At 35.5% G+C, this 24554-nt stretch overlaps 1 protein-coding gene across 3 annotated transcripts in view; it reads left to right on the forward strand.

Annotated features, from left to right (window-relative positions):
- UHRF2 (ubiquitin like with PHD and ring finger domains 2) overlaps positions 1-24554 on the forward strand; it is an 82956-nt gene that overhangs the window by 43425 nt on the left and 14977 nt on the right. For 2 of the 3 annotated variants that reach the window (XM_045467469.1, XM_045467467.1), the window contains exons 5-10: positions 5977-6086; positions 9526-9712; positions 13945-14068; positions 14359-14466; positions 17919-18023; positions 23412-23518. In XM_045467469.1, the coding sequence (XP_045323425.1) occupies positions 5977-6086; positions 9526-9712; positions 13945-14068; positions 14359-14466; positions 17919-18023; positions 23412-23518 (741 nt within the window). The remainder of the gene's footprint in view (positions 1-5976; positions 6087-9525; positions 9713-13944; positions 14069-14358; positions 14467-17918; positions 18024-23411; positions 23519-24554) is intronic. The other variant, XM_045467468.1, reaches the window with a different exon arrangement.

A 24554-nucleotide genomic window follows, 5' to 3' on the forward strand; every position in this document is an offset into this window, starting at 1 on the left:
TAAAACTTACCATTTTATAGTTCTGTAAGTCAGAAGTCTTATATGGATTAAAGTGTCAGCAGAGATGTGTCACTTTTTGGAGAATCTAAGGGAGAATTTGTTTCCTTGCCTTTTCCAGATTTTACAGGCCTCCCAATGCCTTGGCCCATGGCCTACTTCTCCCATTTTAACGTTGCATATCTCTGACTCACTTCCCTCTTCTACTTTTAAGTTCCCCTGTAATTACCTTGGGCCTACCTGGTTAATCCTATTTCAAGGTAATTAACTTAATCATGTCTACAAAATTCTCTTTTGCCATGTAGTATAATATTCACGTGTTCCCGTACTTAGGGCATAGATATCTTTGGCACCCATTATTCTGCCTGTCATACCACTGAAATGTTAGTGCCTTGACTTTTGTTGGCTACTGTGTGCCAGGCCCTGTTCTAGGCATTAGTTATAATGAATATTAAGTAAATAGAGTATTTCATAGAATTGGAGATTAACGGTTTTCTTTATTTTACCATCTCAAATTAAAATATCTTGCTATTGGACCAAAGTTGGGTTCTTTAAGAGATTGAGTTTGAGTTTGCATCTACAAACCTGCATGAATCCTACCTTGTGGTTCAGTTCCTGGGATACTTTTTCTCCTTATACCCACTGATAACATTGAAATAGTCATGTTTATTTTTTATCTCTACCTGCTAGGTGGTTTATTTACCATTTATCTTAAACTGTGAGAAGAGCCGTTTGGTGTCCTAGCTTTATTTGAGAGTGTTTCTCAGATGTCTCCTCTCAAATTTTTTTCTTTTTTATGATTTCATAAAATAGTGTGCCTTATAGTTGTCTTCCATTTAGAGTCCTAACTTTGGGAGTTCTTCTTAGACTACCCCATTGCAGGCCAGTTCCTTTTTGGTAGTACATAAAATAATGTATTTTATAATTGGTGGTTTATTAGATTCAGTTTTGGCTTCATCAGTTTTGTTCAGAGGAAATCGGTATGGTAAGCCTTCAACTGAAATGATAGATAAATGAAAAGGTGATTCTAGTTTTGAATCTGTTTTTGTGATATTTATTGTACCACCTAATGAAGTACATGGAAGGTTTCTGTTTCCAGGTAGGATGGAATAGCTGGCAGTAGATTAGCATTTTTACCTAAAACTAGAAGAGCCAGCTCAAATAACATTATCATCTGTTATGTTAATGACAGCAGAGAGGTAAGGAGAACTACCAGAGCCTATGACTCTGGAATGGGAAGAACCTTAGAAAGCAGTTGGTTTTTGTAGTTGCTTTTTGCCCTGGGAACCCTTGCTAATAATTATGGATGTAGAGCAGATCTAGTTGAAAGCAGCTGGGGGCAGGGTGGAGACTGAGCTTTTGGCAGATGTTGGGGATGTTTCACGCATATGGCCTATTTTCCTCACATGACTTTTGCTAAATACTGGGGTTTTGCTGGGCAGGACGCTAAAAATGTAAGTAAAAAGTACAGTGGAGTTTTCAGTAGTCTTCGAAGGCAAACAGATTTTGTGATCACTGGGTGAAATGGTCCCACAGAGTATACAAAAGGCTCTTAGTTGAAAACTGGATGGCTAAGACAAATATGTAGACTACATTTTGTAAACAGGCCTTGCCTCAGCATAGTTGCTGAATAAAATGTTAAATCACCACAGTATCTTCCCAGCATGAGGAAGATTGGTCTGAAGCCTCCTCTAATGTTTTATACTTATATTGTTGAATATTTTTGTTTGGTTTGATAACATCTTTATCTCGGCTTCATTTTTTATAGTATGTTTTCATTAGAACTGTATTTCTAAGTTGAGAAATTTTTTGTCCGTGTTTTCAGATGCTGTTCCATTATGTTCTAGCTTACATTGTTTCTGATGAAACTTGGCTCATATTCCTTTTGTTTTTATCTTTAGTTTTCAGCAGCATTATTGCAATATGCGATTGTATTTTCTTTATGTTTATCTTGCCATGGAACCAAAAGTATGCTACCAAAAGATAGGGCCACATAATCAAAAACCAGAAGAAAAATCAATAATAAAAATGGACCCATAGATGATACTGATAATTCAGGTTATCAGACAGGATTTTAGAATAATTATGATTAATATGCTCAAGAAAATAAGTGAAGATTGAGAATTTCAACTGAGAATTGGAATCTATAAAAAAATCACTGGGAATCTATAAGATAATTACTCTATAACTGAAAAATACAGTATCTGAAACTAAGACTTCATTAGATTGGCTTAATAGCAGAAGATAGGAGTAGTGATAGGCAAGTCAGTGAAAAATATCAAAACTGAAACATGGAAAAAAATTATGAGAAACAACACAGAAAAGACTGTCGGACACATGGGACCTGGCAAAAGGTATGCATTACATCTATTTGTTGTTCCCAAAGAAGAGAAGGGTGAAAACAATATTTGAAAAACTAATAACTCGAATTTCCAAAAATGGGAGAAGATAGTACAAATTGAAGCCCTGTGAACCCTAACCAGGATAAATACAAAGAACACACTGTGGCATATTGCAATAATGCTGCTGAAAACTAAAGATAAAAACGAATATGAGCTGAGTTTTCATCAGAAACGATGTAAGCTAGAATACAATGGAACAACATATGAGAACACTGATAAAAAATGTTAGAAATACATTTCTAATGAAAATAGATTTGAAAAATGAAGCAAGATAAAGATGTTATCAAACTAAACCTAAGAATCCAAACCCTTTTGCACTGCTGGTGGGAATGCAAAATGGTGCAGCCGTTCTGGAAAACAGATGGAGGTTCCTCAAAAAATTAAAAATAGAACTACTCTACGACCCAGCAATTGCACTACTATGTGTTTATCCAAAGGATACAGGTGTGCTGTTTCAGAGGAGCACATGCCACCCCAAGGTTTATAGCAGCACTGTCGACAATAGCCAAAATATGAAGAGAGTACAAATGTCCATTGACAGATGAATGGATAAAGAAGATGTGGTAATTATTACTCAGCAATCAAAAAGAATGAAATCTTGCCATTTGCAACAACATGGATGGAACTAGACTATATTATCCTAAGTGAAATTAGTCAGAGAAAGACAAATATCATATGACTTTACGCATATGAGGACTTCAAGATACAAAACAGATGAACATAGGGGAAGGGAAGCAAAAATAATATAAAAACAGGGAGGGGGACAAAACAAAAGATTCTTAAATACAGAGAACAAACTGAGGGTTGCTGGAGAGGTTGTGGGTGGGGGGATGGGCTAAATGACAAGGGGCATTAAGGAGACACTTGTTGGGATGAGCACTGGGTGTTATATATAGTGGATGAATCACTGGATTCTACTCCTGAAATCATTATTGCACTATATGCTAACTAACTTGAATGTAAATTTTAAAATAAATTTTTAAAAAAATCCTAGGGAAAAAAAAAAGACATAAAAAAAAAAAAAAACCTAAGAATCCAATACCAACATACTACACTAAAAGAAATACTAAAGAGACATGAAATACAGGAAAGAAAAAACATAGGAAGGGTAACTGTATGATTAAGTTCAAATAAACTGTTCATAACACACAATAATAGTGAAGTTTAAAATACGTGTAAAATAAAATGCATGACAACCACAAAAGATGGAAGTTGGTAAATGAAGCTATGAAATTCTGATATGATCAGAGAAGTAGTGAGAACTTAAAAGTAGATTGATTTTTACCTGGTATATTCTCTAAGAGCCACCACATTAAAGAAATATTTTAATACATAATTAAATATTAAAATATTAACAAGTAGGGTAAAATGGAATAATTATTAGAATAATTCAAAAGAAAGCAATCAAGAAGAGTAAAAGAAACAAAAAGGTAGATAAAATAGAAAACATATAGTAAAATGGTAGAAACAAACCCAGATATGTCAGCCATTATATTAACTATATGTGAGCTAAATATTAAAGATCAACAGAGGAGATAAAAACAAAACCCATATGCTGCTTATAAGAAAGACTCCTTGGGGCGCCTGGGTGGCGCAGTCGGTTAAGCGTCCGACTTCAGCCAGGTCATGATCTCGCGGTCCATGAGTTCGAGCCCCGCGTCAGGCTCTGGGCTGATGGCTCAGAGCCTGGAGCCTGTTTCCGATTCTGTGTCTCCCTCTCTCTCTGCCCCTCCCCCGTTCATGCTCTGTCTCTCTCTGTCCCAAAAAAAATAAATAAACGTTGGAAAAAAAAAAAAAAAAAGACTCCTTAAATATGAAGTCACACAAGTTGAAATTACAAGGATAGATGAAATTCTAGAAAGATGACAACAGCATAGATTTTTAATCTCCCTAGATATTCTTATACAAACATAGAACAACTAAAATATCTAACCCGAAAGTCATGGGCAACATTTATAACCATTCAGGGAATTGTGGTATCCCTTACAAACACCAAAATAGCTGGTGGGATAAACAGCTGATAGCTATGAGACCTGTGTGGTATCAGCAGCCGTACAAGAGGTAGGAGAGGGTAACTATAGCATATGTGATGAACCCAAGCACACTGAAATAATAAAACTAGTTCAGCAAGCTGTTTTGAGAATAACAGTTATGGTGTTCATCTTTCAAAATAACCTGCAGTGATTCCTGCTTCCTGGTATACCACTTCCAAGAACTATTAACAGTTTTACCAAAAAATGAACTGGATTTGATTAAGCATTTCTAAATGCAAGGGTTGGCCATTGTTTTGTGCAAAGGGCCAGCTGGTAGCTTTAACCTTTGGCGGCCAAGTGGTCTCCACCATCACAACTATTCTGCCACTATAGTACGAAATGAACTATAGAGAATGCATAAATGAGTAGTTTTTCCAGTAGAACTTTATTTATAAAAATAGGCAGCAGACTAGGGTTTTTTGACCTCTACTCTGGATCCAACTATTAACTTACTAGAAATACAAATGATGGGGAAAAAACCTATTTAAACTACACTTTGGGAATGCACATATCAAAATCAAGTCTGTGGGGAAACTCTATAGGACAAATGATAGCAGTTCTTCAACAAATTGTAAGCAAGAAAAAGATTGCATGGAAATTGATAGGTTAGAATCTTTAAAGCACAGGTAGAACTATATATATCATATGCTTAGGCAGATAGGTGATAAGACTAAGAAAATTAAGGTAAATAAAACTCTTGAAAGGGAATAATGAGATTGGGAGGGAGCATGTCAAGTGCTTCTGAGGTAAACAGTTCTATTTCCTGTCATGATTGATGACTGCAAGAATGTATACGAATGTATACCTTATAATTGGCTATACTACACATTTGTCTATGCAGTTTTCTGCATTTGTAAATATTTGGCATTAAAAGTTTTAAAAGGTGAAAGAATAGAAAAAGTTACCAAGCAAATTCTAACCAAGAAAAGTACACTTTTGATATAGAATGCGTTACAGAGATACAGAGCCATTTTGTGACAGTTTAAGAATCCTAAATCTCTGTGTACCCAATAACAAAACTTCAAAAATATAAACCAAAGTTGACATGTTAAAAGGAGAAATCCACATATAAATCCATAGTCACAGCCGGAAAGTTTGAAGAAGCTTATGCAAACAGGTATAAACTGTGTCTATGAGGAGTATGGCTTGGTATCTGAAGGACTTTTCTTTTTAATAAGAGGTCAACTTTTTACCCAGAAACTTACTGTATTTACTGGAAATATATTTAAATTTTTTATTTTGATTGATAGAGTATCATTTTATCTAGTATTTAATTTATAAGAAAACTGTCTTGTTCCTAGATAATCTAGGTGAAGTCTATAAATTTTTTTCCTAATATTACACTAAAGTTACACTTAATTTTGAATAGTAACTAGTCACTATTTGACTTTTCCTGCCATTGGAAAGCTCAAAGTGATTGGAATAGCTATAGTCCCAATTTGTAAATAGACAAAGTTCAGTGGGTTTCCTAAATGACTCTTAATTATTTGTATATGATTTAGATTTTGCTGGCAGAAGTTAACTTTTCTTCTTTTTTTAAACAGGGGTTCTGAAGGAAAATTAAATGACTGCCAGATAAGATTCGTAAATGAAATCTTTAAGATCGAGAAACCTGGAGCACATCCCCTCTCACTGGCAGATGGAAAGTTTTTAAGTATGAATTTTTCTTATGGATTTAGATTACATATATTGTACTTGATTGGTATTTTAACCACCCAGGGAATAACTTTCGAGAAAGTATAAAGTTGCTGCAGATCATACAAATTTATTTTCATGACCATAGTTTTGAACTAAGATCCTTTCTGGTTTAGTGAATTTTTCTCAAATGATAAGATTTGTTTTTAAAAAAACAAATTTTTTTTCTCACTTTGGCATTTTATTGCCATTTTCTTGTTTCGTTTATTATAAATCTGTCCAAATAACATTTCAGTAATTTTGTGGCTACCTAGATTGATTTTTAATAATGAGACTTATTTTCATATGAGTAGAGCCTGACAGTAATGATGGTTAAACTTTGAATTTCTGGGAGGTAATAAATGAGGTTTAAATAACCATGAGAATATTAGGACGTAGCCCTACCTTTTCACTGTGCATATTGTATTTGCTTAATATCATACAGCTGGTTGGTAACAAAGGTAGGGCAAGATTTTAGGTCTTTTAATTCATGATTGAATTGTTATCTTTCCAAATAGATTACTGTTTCATACGTTCTTAATTCTGAATTTTTTGTGGGAAGCAATTTATTGGCTTTATGCCACATGTCAATGTCTAGTATTTTTTGTTTGTTTTTTAAGATTTAAGTAATCTCTACACCTAACGTGGGGCTCAAACTTACAACCCTGAGATCAAGAGTTGAATGCTGTATCTACTGAGCCAGGTGCCCCCAATTTCTAGTATATTTTAGAAAAATAAAGTTTTTAGGCAGAATAAAACGTTCTGCCTAACCTCTTCTTACCACAATTGTGCAAGATTACAGCAAGACAAGACCTTTAACAGATCAGTAAATAGACTTTCATGTTACCAGTCTAAGCCATTCTCATTTTTTGAGACTGCAATGTTGATGTATCTAGATTTGAATTAAGAACCTTTAGGAGTACTCTGTCAGGCTCTGTGCTGACAGCTGGAGCTGCTTCAGATTCTGTCTCTCCCTCTCTGGCCCCTCCCTTGCTCATGGTCTGTCTGTCTCTCAAAAATAAATACACATAAATTTTTTTTTTTTTTTAAAGAACTTTTAGGTGTACTCCGTAGGAGTACTTGTGTGGTTATATCCTAGGATTACAGGTAACTTGAGTAATTTGAGTAAACCTCTTTAATGTAACTTAGTCATTCTCAGTAAAACAGTGCAAAACCAAGATAGATAAGGTTTTTGTCATCTTTCTGTTCTCAGTACCTCTGCATGTATTCTGTTCCCTCTCATTCTCCATATATCTCTTCTCTGCCTAATGCTACTCACATTATAGCTACAACTTGTATGTGAAGAAATCATTTCAGAGCCACAGCCAGACTGCCACTGATCATATCACTCTTCATACCAAAAATCTCAGCATGCCAAAGGCATGTTTTTAGGTCTGTCATGCATCCATTACTTGTATGTCGTCATAGCTCCCTTAGTGAAAGTGAAACAAAATTGTAATCTGCCATTCATTAGCAACAATAGAGTCGAAATCGACTCTTGATTTCAGCTCAGATCATGATTCTCAGGGTCGTGAGATTGAACCCCATATTGTGAAGCCTGTTTAAGATTCATTCTCTCTCCCTCCCTCCCTTTTTCTCTTTCCCTCTCTCTCTCCCCCTCCCTCCCTTCCTCCCTTCCTCCACTTCCCTCACTTGCACTCTCTCTCTCTCAAAAATAAAATAAAATAAAATAAAATAAAATAAAATAAAATAAGGCAGTCACCAGTTAGAAAGATAGTGCTGAAATCAGTGCCTTTTCTCTTCCCCCTCTCTTATTTTTCAGATATGGCTTCCCATTTCCCTTATATTGCTAGATCAGTTCTGATATGGTAAATTTCCTCACAAATATGTTGTGTACATTTGTCAGAAATTCAAAATATAAAACAATATTAATTTAAAAATAGAACTCCCAAGAAGTAATCAGTCAAACTATGTATATCATCCTAGACCTCTTCCTCTATCTACATAATTCATCTGCAAAATTCTGCAGTGGGTGCCTGGGTGGCTCAGGTCGTGATCTCACAGGTTCGTGAATTTAAGCCCTGCATCAAGCTGGCTGCTCTCAGCATGGAGCTTGCTTTCAGATCCTCTGTCCTCTCTCTTCTGCCCTCACTTGTGTTCTCTCTCTCTCTCTCTCTCTCTCTCTCTCTCTCTCAAAGATTAATAAACATTAAAAAAAAATTCTGTAGTCCTTTTTGAATTTTATATAAATTTACCTTAGTTTTCATAAAATCTTCCCAACCATTTCTATTGACATTTTAATTTTTGGTATTGTGAACATAAAGATTTTTTAGTATATATACTGTATATTTTAAAATTTCAAGGGAACAGTTGGGTAGAAGGTGTTTGGATTTTAGTAGGTTGCCAGAGTTCTGAACCAATTGACAAATAAGATAAAAAATCAACTGGGTTAGAAATGCTATTTCTAGGGGTGCCTGGGTGTTTTAGTTGGTTAAACATCCAACTCTTGATTTTGACTCAGGTTATGATCTCAACATTTGTACCATCAGCTCTACACTGACTATGGAGCCTGCTTGGGATTCTCTCTCCCTCTCCCTCTTCCCTTCCCTGGCTCATGCGTGCATGTGCTCTCTTTCTCAAATAAATTTTAAAGACAAATAAAGAAATGCTATTTCTATTATGTTAAAAAGTATGTTGGGGGCATAACTTGAATGAGAACCAGAATGGGCTTGCTAACTCTTAACAGCCCTCCCCTTCCTACTTTAGCATATTCAAGGAAAGGTTTGGGTCTGCAGAGTACATGGTATTTAATAGTTCCACTTATTAAGTAGTTAGATCCAAACGACTTTAACAGAATGTAGTATTCCCTTGAAATTTATTTTTTTATCATGAATATCATTGTCAAATTGGCTTACATACAACACGCAGTGCACATCCCAACAAGTGCCGTTCTCCATGCCCATCACCCATTTTCCCCTCTCCCCTACTCCCCCACCCCATCCACTCTCAGTTTGTTCTCTGTATTTAAGAGTCTCTTGTGGTTTGCCTCCCTCCCTCTCTGTTTGTAACTATTTTTTCCCCTCCCCTTCCCTCATGGTCTTTCCTTGAAAGTTAAAGATACCTTATGATGCCCTGGTGAGTTCACTGTATTGCCCCTGGACATTTGGGGAACTTCCAGCTAGCCAATACAAATTTTTAAGGCAAAAGTATACATTATCCCCATGGTTGCAGGTAGTGATGCCCGTTGTGCCTCTGCTTTATCCCTGTAATTTTGGTAAGAATAGAATGAAGCTCAGGCATTTATTTTTAAAGTCCCACACTTGATTATTCTTTGTGATTTTTTTCTGTTCGTTAAGAAAAGCTGTATGCTATCTATTTTCATGCGTTTTTCTTTATAAGATTCATAGATAATAAAAATTATTTTAAGACTGAGCTTGTTATAATTTTGTTCTTACTAGGGAAAAATGATCCTGAGTGTGATATTTGTGGTGGAGATCCAAGTAAGAAGTGCCGTTCTTGCTCCTGTCATATATGTGGTGGGAAACAGGAACCCAACATGCAGCTTCTATGTGATGAATGTAACATGGCCTATCATATTTACTGCCTGAATCCACCTTTGGATAAGGTCCCTGAAGAGGAATACTGGTATGATTATCAGGGTTTTTTTGTTATTACTGTGTTAAGAATTGAATGTGAAATATGTATTTAAACCACAAAAAGATTTCTTAAGATACGTAATGTGTATTAAAGTACTTAAAATTTTATAGCCAGTGGTTTATTGGCATTGATAACTTTGATTATTATCACAGCTTGTGAACCAGTCTCTAGCTGTTTTTAATCCTTGCAGTCCTTCCTCTAATACGGAGTCTGTGTTCTTTCAAAAATGCAAATCTGATTGTGTTAATTCCTTTGCTTCTCAGGTTTTATGTTGCCGTGCAAGGCCTTGCACAGTGTTTTTTTAGTTGATTTCTCCAGGTGCATTTCTTACCATTTTCCTCTTCATTTTCCCAAATACTCTACAATCTAGCCAGTTTAAATGTCTTTCAGCTCCTTAAGTAAGTCCAGTTCTTTCTCTCCTCTGGGTTTTTATACTTGACACATTTTCTCTTTGAAACCTATTCGTCTTTGCTTAACTTTAGGATATTTATCCTTCAGGTTTTCACTTAACTGTGATTCCATCTGGGAAGCCTTTTTGGGTGGCCTCTCTATCCCTCAGCTATTTTAGATGTGCCTGTTATAGTACTTAATAGTTATTTAAGTGCTTAATATATGCTAGATGCTAACAAAGTGTTTTACATGGATTATTGTATTTAATTCTATGAGGTTAATAAGTGGAACCAGGCACTAAGGTTAAATATACCAGCCAAAATCTATGCTAAGTAGTCTTAGCTACAAAACAAAATCATTAGAAAAGAGGCTGGGAAGAACATGCTCAAAGTAATAATGAACTTTTTCATGTCATAATAAGTTTTTTCTTAAGCTTTGGACTATTGCTGGCGTGGAGGGTTAAGTTAAGGAATGACATACTCAGAAGTATGGGCATTCCTCAGAGATAGTACAGGTTCCAGAACAGTCTGGTAAAGTAAATATCACAATAAGGCAAGTCAGATGAGCTTTTTTGTTTCTCAGTGCATATAAAATTTATGTTTACACATGATGCTGTAGCCTATTAAGTGTGCAAAATACTTTATTGCTAAAAATGCTAGCCATCATCTGAGTTTTCAGCAGGTCTTAATCACTGATCACAGATCACCCTGACAACATAATAATATTGAAAAAGTTTGAAATATTGTGAGAATTACCCAAATGTGACACAGAGACAGAAAGTGAGCAAATGCTATTGGAAAAATCACACCAATAGACTTGCTCAATGCGGTGTTGCCACAAAGCTTCGGTTTGTAAAAAATAAACAAAAAACCACACAGTATCTGCAAAGTGCAATAAAATGAAGTGTGCTTGTAATAACATTACAATTGGGTAGCTGGTGTTACTGTAAAGAATAGATTGTTTTCTTCCCTTTGGCCTATCCCCATCTGTTGGGAGGGTTGTTACTGTATTACCACAGAGGCTGTAAGGGTGGGTGGAGGGAAGGGATGTAACTTCTTCCTTTCACTCCCTTCCTCTGCCTTGCGTGGTCACAGCCTGAATTTTACCATCTGTAAACATATTTCCTCTAAAATCTCATATATTTTTCTTCCCTTTTGTTTCTGTGGACAGTATGTTCCTGCTTCTCTAAAATGCGAACCCTTCTGTCTGCTCTCACAGTTCCGTATCCCTTTGCCTTTTCAGGAACTTCATTCCTACGGTGAATTCCTCTCCCAGATTGCCATTGCTGGGTTATTCTCAGTATCCTATAATCTATTCAGTCACACACACACCTTTCCCTTGATCCCATTTCTTTGCTTCCTTTATGGCAAAGCTTCTCAAGAACTGTCTGCATTGGTAATTTCCATTTCCTCTCCTCCTGTTCATACTTCAGCTCTCCAATTGGACTTTCCTTCTCACAACTCCACTATATTTAAGTTAGGCTCACAGACACATTCGTGTTGCCAAATCCATTGGTCCTGTCTAAGCCCTCTCTTACTTATACTTATCAGCTCTCTGTCTTTATAGATTTTATGATACCATATGACCTAATTTTCATCCTACTCCACTGGCCTTTCCTTCTTAATCTCTTGTTGGTTTTCTCATATCTACCAGATTTTGGAGTTTTCCAGAGCACTATTCACTTGCTTTTTGTTCTTCATGCTTGCTCCCTAGATGACCTCATCCTATCATGAGACTTTAAATATGAAGCTAATGGTTCTAAATTTTTGATATCTTCATAGCTAATCTCCCCTGGGCTCTGTATTCCTGTATTCATTCAATTGCTTACTTGACAAGTATCACAAAAGTAGTCCAGCTGGAGATCTTGATTTCCATAAACATACCTCCTAAAACCTTCCTCCTCCCTCAGTCCTCAGTAAATACTACAGTCATCCTGTCTACTTGCTCAGGCTTAAAAGCTAAACTTCATCTTTGATTCTCTCTTTGCCCTCCTTACATAGTCCACATCCAATTATACATGAGCAGATCTTGTCAGTCCTGCATAATCTTTCTCCACTCTCACCCTTCAGTCCAAACCAACATCTCTTCCCTGAACTGTATAATAAACACCCAACTTGTGTCCTTGCTTTCACAATGCTTACCAGGTGTCCTTTCTCCCATAGCAGCAGAATGATCTTACTAAGTCCGAATCTGTTCAAAGCCCCCTAGTGTCTTCCTTTTGCACTTAGAATAAAACTAAGCCCATGCCATCAATGACCTGACCCCTGCCTGTTCTATAACCTCATTGCTTATCTCTGTGCAGTTCAGAGTTGACCTAAACTTCAGCTTCCCAAGCTTCATGTTTTTCAAGGCATACCACTCCTTCTTATGCCTCGGGACTTTTATACTTAATGTCTTTTTGCCCGGAATGCCTTCCCTGGCTTCTTCTCAAAGGAGACCAACTGACTCCTTTGGTCTCAGCTGGAATATCACTTCAGAAACTACTCTATCTAAAGATACATGCCATGTTTAATCAGTCTTAACATCCACATAACCCTGATGTATTTCCTTTATAGAACTTGTCACTTCCTGAAATTGTTTCATTACATGTACTAGTTTTCCTTAACTACTCTGTACAAACATTTTGATCACATTTATCCCCAGTATCAAAATAGTGCCTGACATAGGAGGTTCTGAGCAAACCTGATGAAGGAATGAAGGTTTGACCATCTTTTCTATGTCTCCAAATCATTTCACCTCTGAACTCATTTTCTCATCAGAAATAGTACCTGCTTTGCCCCTAAGATCTCTGATAAAATTAGTTTTAAAAGTTAGCACATCAGGTAAAATTAATTTTGGGAAACCTCCTGATTTCTCAGTTAGAAGGGATTCTACTTGGTATTATCTGTTGACTTCTACATTTTAATTTTTGCCTTGATTTTGCATCTGTATATCACAACTTAACTGATTTTCTCAGAATCAGTGACTGACTTACATTTTTCTTTCCTGTAGTACTAAACAAGATATCTCATAATTAGGCAATTAGAATTAACTGGTGGGCGTCGGTATCTTTTTTTCCCTATAGACCATATGGATAATTATGAAATAGAAAGTATAGGCACATTTAAGATTAATTAATGCAGGGAGAGGCCAGTTGATCTTTGTTAGGGTATTCCTCAAGTTTCCATTTCTTGCTGACATAGGAATAGCCCCATCTGATTCTATACACATATTTATTTATACTTTGCTCTTTAGAAATGATTTAAGGTAGCATATAATGATATATAAGTTATAGTAGGGTAACCAACTACAAATAGGCTAAAGAAAAAACAAGTATAGGGAATTAAAAAGAGCTAGGGATAAGGCTAATACATAAACAAGCATCCTTGAACCCTCTATATTTGCTGTGATAGACTATACGTTTTGACTTGGAGAGTTCTAATAACTAATTTAGATGGGGAGATGTATCAGTTGTATAGTTGAACAGTCTAGGATCATCTATTCTTGCTACTTTTGTTTTAATAATAGGAACTTCAAATGAGTAAATTCCATTCTCCAGGTTAGTGATAAGATCAGAGCGCATGCTGCCATTTGAATTGGACAGCTCTGGCTTTTGAACTGAATTTGAGATTCTATGATATTATAATCTTTCACATTCTTTAAAGGAATGATAAGGGTTTTTTTTCTGCTACCTTAACCATATAAATATTTTGAAAAGTTTAGTACTAAAATGCCGGCTGAACATCTATATTATACACCAAGTATTACATCTTAAAACATTTTCTGACCTAGAAAGGCCATTCTGTTACTGGCTTTAATATGGTATATTAAAATTCCTTTCTCTTTTAAAGGTATTGTCCTTCCTGTAAAACTGATTCCAGTGAAGTTGTAAAGGCTGGTGAAAGACTCAAGATGAGTAAAAAGAAAGCAAAGATGCCATCAGCTAGTACTGAAAGCCGGAGAGACTGGGGCAGGGTAAGGAAGAAAGTCATCTTTCCTTCTTAGCTATAATGTTTTAACTGTAATGCAAGTTATAACTGTTTGATACCAACAGTAGTAGTGACATAAATTACATTTGCCGTATCAGAAATATTAAATAATTGTATTGTTTATTTGCTATAACTTAATTATGTGTTAATTAAATCATATAAATTATGTATTATGCGGTTAGGTTTCTGTTTTGTTCTCATTTTATTTGACTTTAAGATTTGGCTTTAAGGGTTGACATAACCAATTTGTCAAACAACTTGTTCTATAACTTGTAGGGGATGGCCTGTGTTGGTCGCACTAGAGAATGTACTATTGTTCCTTCTAATCATTATGGACCTATTCCTGGGATTCCTGTTGGGTCAACATGGAGATTTAGAGTTCAGGTATGTTTTAAATTGACTTTATTGAAAGGGTAAAGTTGTAAAAAATTGTAGCAGTGTCAGTATCTATTGATTATAAGTGGGCTAATCTAGGTTGTATCGCATGGCATTCAGTTGTTACAATGAAAGATTCTCTATAGGATGGGTAGACTCTTCCACATAGTTTAACAGGTCCATACATCATGGAATTAGGCATCAGCTGTGCTTTTTTTTAATCATTTTTACTGTTTTCTAGATATGATAGTTAACATTATTAAACTTTCTAGAGAATTTTTCTTGCTGAGAATTTAATATTTGAAATATTAGGGGTTTCTTTCTTTAAAATTTGTGGTAAGTTCTCATTTAATGTTATTGAAGTCCAAGAAAGCTCATTCCGGGTGTTTTGTTTGTAGCTTATCCTCCGGAATGAATGTTAAGTTGTTGGTCAAAGGAAGTGCCAGGTGATCCAATGATAAAATCACTTGTCACATCTTTTCCTGTTGTATTCATTTCTAATTTCTTTATTATAAAGGTAATTTTATCATTATAGAGATTTTAAAAGTTTTTTGTCCTCATTTTCTGTTTCTCAGGCACCACCACTTTGAAGTTTTAGCTGTTTCTTCTAGATTTACCTCCTTATTTCTAAGTAGCATGTTTATACTGCTTTTGTCTTTGTATTTTAGTTTCATTAACTTCTTTCTATGGTTGATGAGCATTAAGTTTAACACACTGTGTGTCTTTCCATGTTTGCAATGGTTATATTACAATTTTGGCTAAATACATATGCATGTTGTATAGTATGACTCAAATCTTTAAATACAGTAAAAAATACTACAAATAAATACAATATAATATAAATACAATAAAAAGTACACTTAGCATATTTTTAATTGCCTTGGGTTTTTGTTTGCTTCATTCTTTTTTTATATACCTGTCACTAATTCATTCCCAAACTTTAAAAGCCCCCATTAATACTGTCTCAGATGCGTTTGCAGTTGTTAGCCTGAGCAGTTAGAAGAATGGATTTGCCATTTAGGAAGTGGGGAAGAATCAGAAGAGATATATTGTCATCAGGATTGATGAGGTTGAGAATCAGGTGGTCCCATCTTCTGAAGTACCTGGTGTTTTCAAGGGTTACACTCAGGTTCTGAGGCTTTTATTAGCTTCTCACTGGCTTCTAATGTGTGTCTTTCCCTGCCCCACTGTACACCGTCCAGGGAATTTGAGGAACACAAAGTAATGCTGTTTTAGTGAGCCAAAATTGAAGATCTATGGGGAGAAGCAGTAGGCCATTGAAGTAGTAGAATAGCATGATTAAACTAACGAATTGGGTAGCATGTTTGGATAACATTGAATAGTTTTGGTTCAAACATTTGCTCTATGAAGGAGAAGATAAGAGTTAAGGCTGGGAACACGCAGAAGAATGAAACTGGACCACTTTCTTACACCACACACAAACATAAATTAAAAATGGATGAAAGATCTAAATGTGAGACAGGAAACCATCAAAATCCTAGAAGAGAAAATAGGCAGCAACCTCTTTGACCTCAGCCACAGCAACTTCTTACTTGACATGTCTCCGGAGGCAAGGGAAATAAAAGCAAAAAATGAACTGTTGAGACCTCATCAAGATAAAAAGCTTCTACACAGCAAGGGACACAGTCAACAGAAGTAAAAGGCAAGCAACAGAATGGGAGAAGATATTTTTAAATGACACATCACTTAAAGGGTTAGTATCCAAAATCTATAAAGAACTTACCAAACTCAGCACCGAAAAAAGAAATAATCCAGTGAAGAAATGGGCAGAAGACATGAATAGACCCTTTTCCAAAGAAGACATCCAGGTGGCCAACAGACACATGAAAGATGCTCAACATCACTCATCATGAGGGAAATACAAACCAAAACCACATTGAGATACCACCTCATACCAGTTAGAGTGGCTAAATTTAACAACTCAGACAGCAACAGATGTTGGCAAGGATATAGAGAAAGGGGAACTTTCTTGCTCTGTTGGTCGGAATGCAAACTGGTGCAGTCACTCTAGAAAACAGTGTGGAGGTTCCTCAAAAAATTAAAAATAGAAGTACCCTGTGACTCAGCAGTAGCTCTACTAGCAATTTATCCTGAGGATACAGGAGTGCTGATTCATAAGGGCACATGTACCCCAATGTTTATAACAGTGCTATCAACAATAGCCAAATTATGGAAAGAGCCCAAATCAACTGATGAATGGATTAAGAAGATGTGGTGTATGTATGTGTGTGTGTGTATATATATATACACACACAAACACACACACACACACACATACACACACACACACACACACACACACACACACAATAGAATACTACTCAGCAATTTAAAAGAATGAAATCTTGCCATTTGCAATAATATGGATGGAACTGGAGGGTATTATGCTAAGTGAAATAAGTCAGTCAGAAATAGATATCATATGATTTTCACTCATATGTGGGATTTGAGAAACAGAAGAACATAGAGGAAGGGAAGAAAAATAAGTTACAGAGATAGAGGCAAACCATAAAAGACTCTTCAATACAGAGAACAAACTGAGGGTTGATGGGGTGGGGGGTTGAGGGGGCAGGAAAAATGGGAGATGGGCATTGAGGAGAGCACTTGTTGGGATGAACACTGGGTGTTGAATGTAAGTGATCAATCACGGGAATCTAATCCTGAAGCCAAGACTACACTGTATACAGTGTTAGCTAACGTCGCGATAAATTACTTTAAAAAAAAAAAAAGTTAAGGCTGGGAAAGCAGATAGGAGCCAGATTGAGAGAGAGTAATGTGTAATAGTTAATTTGGGCTTGGTATACAATAAGACCATTTAATATATTTTAAGCAGTTGAATATTAAAAGCAGAATTGTTCTTAAAAGTATTTTCTGTTTGTGATCGGTAGAATGGGGTTTGAAGGGAAAAAACTGGAGGCAGTGAAAAAGGGGGGTTAATGACATTCATGACTCAAACTAAGATTATAGCAGAAGTAGAAAAGTAAAGACTTGAGAGATTTAGGAGATTGAATCAGCAGTATTTGTGACCAAGTGTGTTTTAAGAATAGAGAAGAATGATGCAAAAATGACTCTTGCCTTTCTCATGTGGCTAGGGAGCAGTGCCATAATTAAAGACAAGAAATAAGGTGGGGAGGGATCTGGACCACTGATAGCAAATTCTGTTTGACCCAAGTTGAGCTGGAATGACCGGTAGACATAAAATGATGATTATTTAATAATTATTTTGAAACTTGGAATTCTAGATCTGAGCAGTTTTAAGAGTCATCAGCTTAGTACCTAAGGGATATGTAGTTAGAAAGAAGTAAAGTCGGGGAGGAAAGATAGAACTCTGGGTGACATTCAGTTCTTAGTTGGAGGGTTTTAGGATCCAATAATATATACGAAAGCATTTTGTAAACATAACTGTTCAAAGGTATTTTGAGACTCTCTTTATTTCATAGGTGAGCGAAGCGGGTGTCCATAGGCCCCATGTTGGTGGAATTCATGGTCGAAGTAATGATGGGGCTTATTCTCTTGTCCTTGCTGGTGGATTTGCGGATGAAGTAGTAAGTCATAATACAACCTTGTTCTTTAGAACCATTCTTAATCATTCAGTAAAATACAGAAGTTTTGTGTAGGGTGTATAAAACCCCATCTTTTTTTAGCATAGTTTTTATGTTGAAGTGGTCACTTCTATATAAGTTATAAGAAAAGTCAATTGACAGTCTTCAATCTTTACAAGTGTTGATTTATGTATACATGTGGTTGCTGATTATTGCAATGAAAACATACTTTACAGAGCTCATTTTTTTTATTAAACTTTTTATTTTGGGATATTGCAGATTGACATGTAGCATTAGAAATACTACAGAGATCTCTGTGCTCTTTATGCATTTTCCTCCCAATGGTAACATCTTGCAAAACTGTAGTACAGTATCACAACCAGGATATTGACATATTGATACATTCAGGTCACTGAACATTTCCCTTAACCACAAGTATCCCTCATTGTGCCCTTTGATAACCACACATACTGTATCTGCTCTCCCGTTCAACCCATCCCTAACCCCTGACGACCACTAATCTGTTCTCCATTCCTATAATTTTGTTGCTTCAAAGATTTTTATAATTGGGGTCATCTGGGCGTCTCAGTCCATTATGTGTTTGACTCTTGATTTTGGCTCAGGTTATGATCTCACAGTTGTGAGGCTGGGCTCCACACTGATCATGGAGCCTGCTTAAGATTCTCTCTCACTCTCCCTCTGTCCCTCCCCCATTTACATACTCGCACTCTCAAAAAAAAAAAATAAATAATTTTTATGAGTGGAATCATACAGTATGTGACCTTTGGGAATGGTACTTTTTGCCCAGCATAATTCTCAAATTGTGGCATGTATTAATATTTTATTCCTTTTTTATTGCTGAGTAGTATTCCATGATATAGGTATAACACAGTTTGTTTAACCATTCACTCATTGAAGAACATTCAGGTTGTTATAGTTTTTGACTTTGCAGATGACTGTGATAAATGAGTACAGGCTTTTGTTGTTTTTTGTTTTTTTATAAACGTAACTCTTCATTTCTCTGTGATGAATGCCCAGAAGTGTACTGTTGGGTTATATGGTAGTTGAACATTTAGTTTTTTAGGAAGCTGCCAAATTGTTTTCCAGAGGGATTATACTACTTTACATTCCTATTATCAGTGTGTAAGTGATTCAGTTTCTCTGCATTCTTACCAGCATTCAGTGTTGTTGCTTTATTTTACTTTAGCCATTCTGATACGTATGTAGTGAGATCTCATTGTGGTTTTAGTTGACAGTTCCCAAATGGCTGATGATGTTAGGCATGATTTATTTGCTTTTTTGCTGTGTGTATAGCCTCCTTGGTGGTATATCTTCAGGTCATTTGCCCATTTTTCTAATTGGGTCACGTTTGGTTTGCTGTTCATTAAATGTGTACTTTACATGTATTTTCTCCCATTCTGTTTCATTGGTTTGTTTTCATGGTATATTATAATGATGGATTAGAGTAGCTATGGAGAAGCCAAGATGTAGTATGCTTTCAGACAAAGGTAGAAAAGTTTGCCATTTTTCTGACTGGCAGATTTGGCAGTACATTTGCATTAGCATGGCAAAGGAAACTGAAAATGGAAATATTCAAGTTAAGTCTTTGAGTACTCCTTTAACATGTATATTTTGAAGTTGTATTTTTCAGAAATACAAAGGGTGTTGTATAGTTTATTACAGTAGGCACTTATTTTTTTTTTAAGGCTCTGTAAGAAAACAAGCCAGGAGTAGAAACTCTTTAACATGTTTTTAGCATCGACCCAGTTGTGTTTGATCTGGAGTCTCACATTTGTGTGTGAGACTTGCCTAATTATTTTACCCCAGTGAACCTCAGTTTCCCCATGTGTAAAATAGAGAAAATAGTATCACCATTTTATATCAAAATAATTGATGTTAAATGAGGTAATTTATGTAATCTTGGAACATAACAAGAATTCAAATAATTGTATTGTCTATAGCAGATTATCTTAAATATATGAAACATAAACATGTAAAGTTGAAAATGAGTGCTAATTGAATTCAGGCGGGTATTATTACTTCCCTTTTTCCCCATCTTTTGAATATAGTTACTAATCAAACATTAAACATTTTCAGTACTGATGAGCTCAATGATGTGTATTAAGCAGTTAAAGAATGTTAAATAATGTAAGAATATTTTAAGGCTAAAACACATAGGCTTAGTTCACCAGCTAAGGTGTATCTGGAGATGTTAATATATTTTATAAGCATTTTCAATCTTTTCCTCTTTTATCATAGGCAGATCATATGTACAGAAATAGGTGGAGGAAACCTGAATAAGCTCTTTTTTTTTGTTGTTGTTGTTAGAAAATGATTTGTTTTGAAACCTTTAATTTAGTATAACATACATGGAACCAGTGATCTTTGTTCTGTCCAGATGAATGGACATGAAACAACTGAATACCTGTTGATAAACTGGTTAATATTTTAGTCTAGTAACTTGACAATCAAATGCTAGTTTTAGTGCCCTTTGTGACCTCACTTAAGGAATGAGGATCCACAAAGCTGGTCTGCCTTTTAGTTGTCTTGAGAAGTAGTTTGCTTAGTGATAGGAACAGATTCTGGAACTAAACAGTTAGGGTTTGTGTCCTGGTGCCATCTCTTACTAGCTAAGTGACTTTAGGGAAGTTAATGAACCTCTTCCTCATCTATAAAATAAGGCTTTATGATACTTTGCATTACAGGGTTGATGTGAGGGTAAAAAGAATCCATGTAAAATCTTAGCCTAACCACACACACACACACACACACACACAGTAAGTGGAAGTGTTACCAGCAGTAGTGGTAGTACCCAGTTTTGCAAACATGTAAGGAGTATTAGAAGAGAGAAACTCACAGAAATTGCAACTGTATTCTATCTAAATAGCCTTGAATTAAGGAATCATCAAAGGTGTCTGAGAAAAGTTTAATGATATTAACTATGCTTTAGGATATTTATCTGATTGTCTTTGGCGGGGGGTGTTGAGAAGATTTGAGATGAACTCCTTTTGCTTGATAAAGGTGATGGCAGGAATGGGAACATCCAGCTTATTGTGTTAGACAGCTGCTTTACAACTTGAAAAAAGAGTAGAGACTGGGAAATTGAGTCACTGTGGGGCAGTGGTATGTCCCCTCTATAAATGATGACTTCTTATGTGAGGGGTTCTCAGACAGCAGTCTTCTTTAGGCTACTGGCTCACAGGGGTACATGGACTTAAAGATGTAATAAATTTGGGCTGATCATTTTTCCTTAGGAAAATTAGTCTGAACTAATACTGACTGAGCTCTGACAGTCTGACAATTCTTTTTTCCCCAGTGACAATTAAAGTTTCTATTGGTGTGACAATTAAAGTAAGGATGAGTTAATGACATAGAATACAATATGAGGTAGAATAACTATTTTTACTTATTTGCTGCTTGAAAAATAATCAGAAATGTTTTTGTTCTTTCGTTTTAAACAGTACTGAGCTTAGATTGTCCCTATTATTCTCTCCTAGTCCCCACTCCCTTTTCCTTTATAGCACTGCCACAATTCTAACTTCAAAAGTTGACAAGAGTTGGGGTGCCTGGGTGGCTCAGTCAGTTCAGTGTCCAACTCCTGATTTTGGTTCAGGTCATGAGCCTTAGTCTTGAAGATATAGTCCTCAGTATTGGATCAACAAAAACTGAAGTCAAGGTTTTTAGACAGATAAGAACACTTACTAGACCATGAGATTTGGGGGGCACCTGGGTGGCTCAGTCAGTTAAGCATCCGACTTTAGCTCAGGTCATGACCTCACGGTTCATGAGTTAGAGCCCCGTGTCATGAGTTAGAGCCCCGTGCAGGGCTCTGTGCTGACAGCTCAGAGCCTGGAACCTGTTTCAAATTCTGTGTCTCCCTCTCTCTCTGCCCCTCCCCAGCTCACACTCTGTCTCTCTCCATCTCTCAAAAGTGAATAAACATTTAAAAAAATTTTTTTTTAAACATGAAATTTTAGTTTTGACTTTATCCAAAGGAAAAACAAGATGCAAAATAATTGACCTTTATTACAGACAAGGATTTAATAGAGAACACTTCATTATCTTGAGTTCAGTCTAAACTAACTAAAATCTTGCAATAAAGAAGTAACACTAATGGGTGGGGGAATGGGCAAGATGAGTGAAGAGGAGTAAGAGAGTCTTCTAGTTATGGAATTACTAAGTCATGGGAATATAAAAGACAGCATAAATAATATAGTCAATTGTTATATTAGCATTGTATGGTGATAGATGGTAGCTACACTTGTGGTTAGCATAGAGTAATGTGTAATTTTGTTGAATCACTATTTTGGATGCCTGAGACTAATGTTATATTGTGTGTCAACTATAACAATAATAAAAAAAAGAACCACAATTTTGATAGTGCTAATAGAATTAATTTGTATACTGATACTCTTCTCAATTGATTTTGAGTACTGATTCAGATAGAAACTTAGTAATATCAATATAAATTTATAGCTATTACAGAGATATTTGTGGAGCTAGTTTATATAATACCTACTTCCTTTGGCATGTTTTTTTCACATTTACTAGATACTTTATACAGATTTTAGTTTTCAAATTCTTTTCCAATGTTCTTTTTAATGCTAGGTGATTTTTTTTATCTCAGTGTGATTTGAGTGAACCTGTACAGCGTGAAATGTGGGGAACTTAGTATTCTGTAAGGATTTTAATTTTGAAATTTAACAGCAAACTTGGGTATGACATCGATTGCTGATGGGAAATCAGATACAGAGTATTTACTGAAATGATACTCTGTAAAAACCTACAAGCTAATATTGATGTTTATTTTAATACCGTTGAATTAAATGAAATAATATTCCCAGTCCATAAGACCTTATTTTCTAGCATTCTTTTTTTTAATTTTTTAAAATGTGTGTTTGTTTATAATGTTTATTTGTTTTTGAGAGAGACAGACAGAACAAAAGCAGGAAAGGGGCAGAGAGAGAGGAAGACACAGAATCCGAAGCAGGCTCCAGGCTCTGAGTTGTCAGCACAGAGCCTGACCTGGGGCTCAAACTCACGAACCGCAGGATCACAACCTGAGCCAAAGCTGGCCGCTTACCCGACTGAGCCACCCAGGAGCCCCTGTTTTCTAACATTCTGTAGATTATTGGCTTATATGTATAGCATGAGAATAGCCACATTTAGAAGTATTGGAAGCTATAACTTTAAAATGATCAACTCGATAACTTGATATAACTTGAAGGTATACTACATACACCGCATTTAAATTTTGTCTGATTTTGGTATATACCTTGAGAGAACGTGTAAATTCATAACATCCTAACCAAGTGCTCTGACTGTAAAACAAGAATTAGTGAAATTATATTTGGGCTTAGGTATCTTAATGTTGAAATTTTTCTCCTGTAGGACCGAGGTGATGAATTCACATACACTGGGAGTGGTGGTAAAAATCTTGCTGGTAATAAAAGAATTGGTGCACCATCAGCTGATCAAACATTAACAAACATGAACAGGTATTCTTTACTGTTAGAGTTTGTAAAGTCTATTTATTTGGGCTTTGTATAAAAGTTTGATTATATTAATATAATTTGTAAGTTATTCTGTAGGGCAGAATCTTAAATTGAGAGTTAAAAATCTAAATTTAAAATCCCATTATCTGATTATATAATTGTTTATAAGTATTGTAACTTATTTCTTTATATTTTGTAAATAACATAATTCCCAGTCTTAATACATGTGCTTTACATTTTAAAACATGTTGAAACCTTTGAAGGAAGGGAATCTAATATAAGTGATATTGAGAACAAGGTGGCTTATCTACTACCTCATGGATCAAAGTTATGTTTTACCCAACACAGATTTGTCTTTTAAAGTAACAAACTTCTTTTTAGAGGAAACTCACCAATATGAAGTAGGTTTAAGATTGGGAGCCCACATTTGTGGGCATAAGTGAAATATCAGATAAACTTAAAGCTATACTCAAGGTGCTTTTAGGATTTATAATGTCTTTTAAGTGTTAGAATGTTTAGTTATAAAAGTGACCTTTTCTAACTAAATGCTTATAAAGCATTACAAAAGAGCCACCTTGTGCTGACCTTTGTTCTATGGTATTAATGATATGCCAGCTTCCATGGGAGCAGAAAACTTGACGACTTCAAAATGTTTTAGTTCATAAATGCATGCTAATAGCAATAATAATAAAGTGACCCAGATCATCAGATAGCAACAACCACATTATAACTTGTCATAATTTTTAGATCAATTTCATAAAGTCAAAATTTTTATATCCTATTGTTATGAGTGTTTTATGGATTATTGAGTAAAAATGAGTATTTTTCTTTGAATCTGAATCACTCGGTTTTAAGTAGTGTGCCCTTAATTTCTGATTACCGTGTGAAGTAAAGAATATACCAGTATGATTTCAAGAATTTGTTGCATACCAAATTACATAGTCTGTTTTTATGTCTTCCTTCTGTATTATTTCTGACAGTAGGATTATTTAACTGAACCAGCAGAGGAGACAGGTCAGATTTGCTGGTGAAAACATTC

The sequence above is a fragment of the Leopardus geoffroyi genome, chromosome D4 (genome assembly GCF_018350155.1).
Source record: "Leopardus geoffroyi isolate Oge1 chromosome D4, O.geoffroyi_Oge1_pat1.0, whole genome shotgun sequence".
Lineage (NCBI taxonomy): Eukaryota > Metazoa > Chordata > Mammalia > Carnivora > Felidae > Leopardus > Leopardus geoffroyi.